The sequence below is a fragment of the Camelina sativa genome, chromosome 2, assembly GCF_000633955.1.
Source record: "Camelina sativa cultivar DH55 chromosome 2, Cs, whole genome shotgun sequence".
Taxonomy (NCBI): Eukaryota; Viridiplantae; Streptophyta; class Magnoliopsida; order Brassicales; family Brassicaceae; genus Camelina; species Camelina sativa.
Window position 1 is genome coordinate 13,129,805 of NC_025686.1, and position 1,849 is coordinate 13,131,653.

Below are 1,849 nucleotides of genomic sequence, written 5' to 3' on the forward strand. Positions count from 1 at the left end.
GTAAAATTTTTGTTGAATAAGTGAAAAGCTCTTAACTTGTGCAATTTGGCAGGGCTTTTCTGGGATGAACAGATTCAACCAAAGCTCCTGGAGTAAAGTTCAATGTGAAATGATATTAGCATTCTTGTCATTTGCTGATTATCTCCGGCCAAGGTATTTTCTTCTGGAAAACGTGAGGACCTTTGTTTCATTCAATAAAGGGCAGACATTTCAGCTTACTTTGGCTTCCCTTCTCGAAATGGGTTACCAGGTAAAATCTTAACGCTATAAAATTGATTGTTCTTTAATAGGCGTTAGTATGCTTTGTGGGCAATGGTTTGCAAAATACAGTGAAACTAAATTTAACCTCCTTAACATATGGAGTATCCCAATCTAGTGATACTAAATTTAACCTCCTTACATACAGTGATACTAAATTTAACCTCCTTAACATATGTTTTCCAGGTGAGATTTGGTATCCTGGAGGCTGGTGCATATGGAGTATCCCAATCTCGTAAAAGAGCTTTCATCTGGGCAGCTGCGCCCGAAGAAGTTCTCCCAGAATGGCCTGAACCAATGCATGTCTTTGGTGTTCCGGAGTTGAAAATCCCTCTATCCAAAGGCTTATATTATGCTGCTGTTCGTAGTACTGCACTTGGTGCACCTTTCCGCCCAATCACCGTGAGAGACACAATTGGTGATCTTCCACCAGTAGAAAACGGAGAATCCAGGACAAACAAAGAGGTATGACAACACATCAGGAGAAAGTATCTATACATACATATCTGTTAAACACAACAACGTGAACCCATTTGAATTTTTTTTTGTTGGGGAAATTCTTGTGTCGTGCAGTATAAAGCTGAAGCAGTCTCGTGGTTCCAAAAGGAGATACGAGGGAGCATGATTGCTCTCACTGATCATATATGCAAGGAGATGAATGAAATAAACCTCATTCGATGTAAGTATATCCCAAAGAGGCCAGGTGCTGATTGGCGTGACCTGCCAAATGAAAAGGTCAGTCCTATACATCCTACTACGGCAATTGCTTTGTCAGTTGGACCACTGGAAACTAAAAGAGTTGCCTTTCAAAACTAAAGATCAACCTAATTGCTTTGTTTTACAATTACAGGTAAAGCTATCAACTGGGCAGGTGGTAGAAATAATTCCCTGGTGTCTGCCAAACACAGCTAAGCGCCACAACCAGTGGAAGGGACTCTTTGGGAGACTAGACTGGCAAGGCAATTTTCCGACTTCCATTACCGATCCTCAGCCCATGGGCAAGGTGGGAATGTGCTTCCATCCTGAACAGGACAGAATCCTCACAGTCCGTGAATGCGCCCGATCTCAGGTAAGAAAAATTCTATGTTCCTAGTAGGTCCTCTAACATCAGATAACATTCATTCTTAGAGAATTCAAACCGCTTGCCATATGAATGATTTTTCGAGCTATTTTTTTTTTTGGGAAATAGAGTTAGTATTATTAGCTTTATCAATATGGTGACACGGTTGTATATGAAAACTGCAGGGGTTTCCGGATAGCTATGAGTTCTCAGGGAACATAATACACAAGCATAGGCAGATTGGGAATGCAGTCCCTCCACCATTGGCGTTTGCTCTTGGTCGTAAGCTCAAAGAAGCCCTACATCTCAAGAAGTCTCTTCAGCAACAACCCTAAATGAGATTTTAGATTTGGCATGTCCTTTTTAATGATAGTAGTCATTATGATCCTTCTCTTGAATGAAACTCATATAGTTATTGGTGCTGGTACGATACTTTTGATTAAGAAAAGCCTAATAAGAAGAGTTTTTGTATATTCTATATTCGGACTGGAAATCTTATTATATTGTGTCTCAATTATGTTTGTCAATCAA

The 1,849-nt window shown here is 40.1% G+C and overlaps 1 protein-coding gene across 1 annotated transcript in view; it reads left to right on the forward strand.

Annotated features, from left to right (window-relative positions):
• Positions 1-1,849, forward strand: part of LOC104723578 (DNA (cytosine-5)-methyltransferase 1-like) — a 7,549-nt gene extending 5,700 nt beyond the window's left edge. The window contains exons 9-12 of the mRNA XM_010441958.2: positions 445-723; positions 832-993; positions 1,109-1,327; positions 1,504-1,849. Of these exons, the coding sequence (XP_010440260.1) occupies positions 445-723; positions 832-993; positions 1,109-1,327; positions 1,504-1,653 (810 nt within the window). The 3' untranslated portion in view covers positions 1,654-1,849. The remainder of the gene's footprint in view (positions 1-444; positions 724-831; positions 994-1,108; positions 1,328-1,503) is intronic.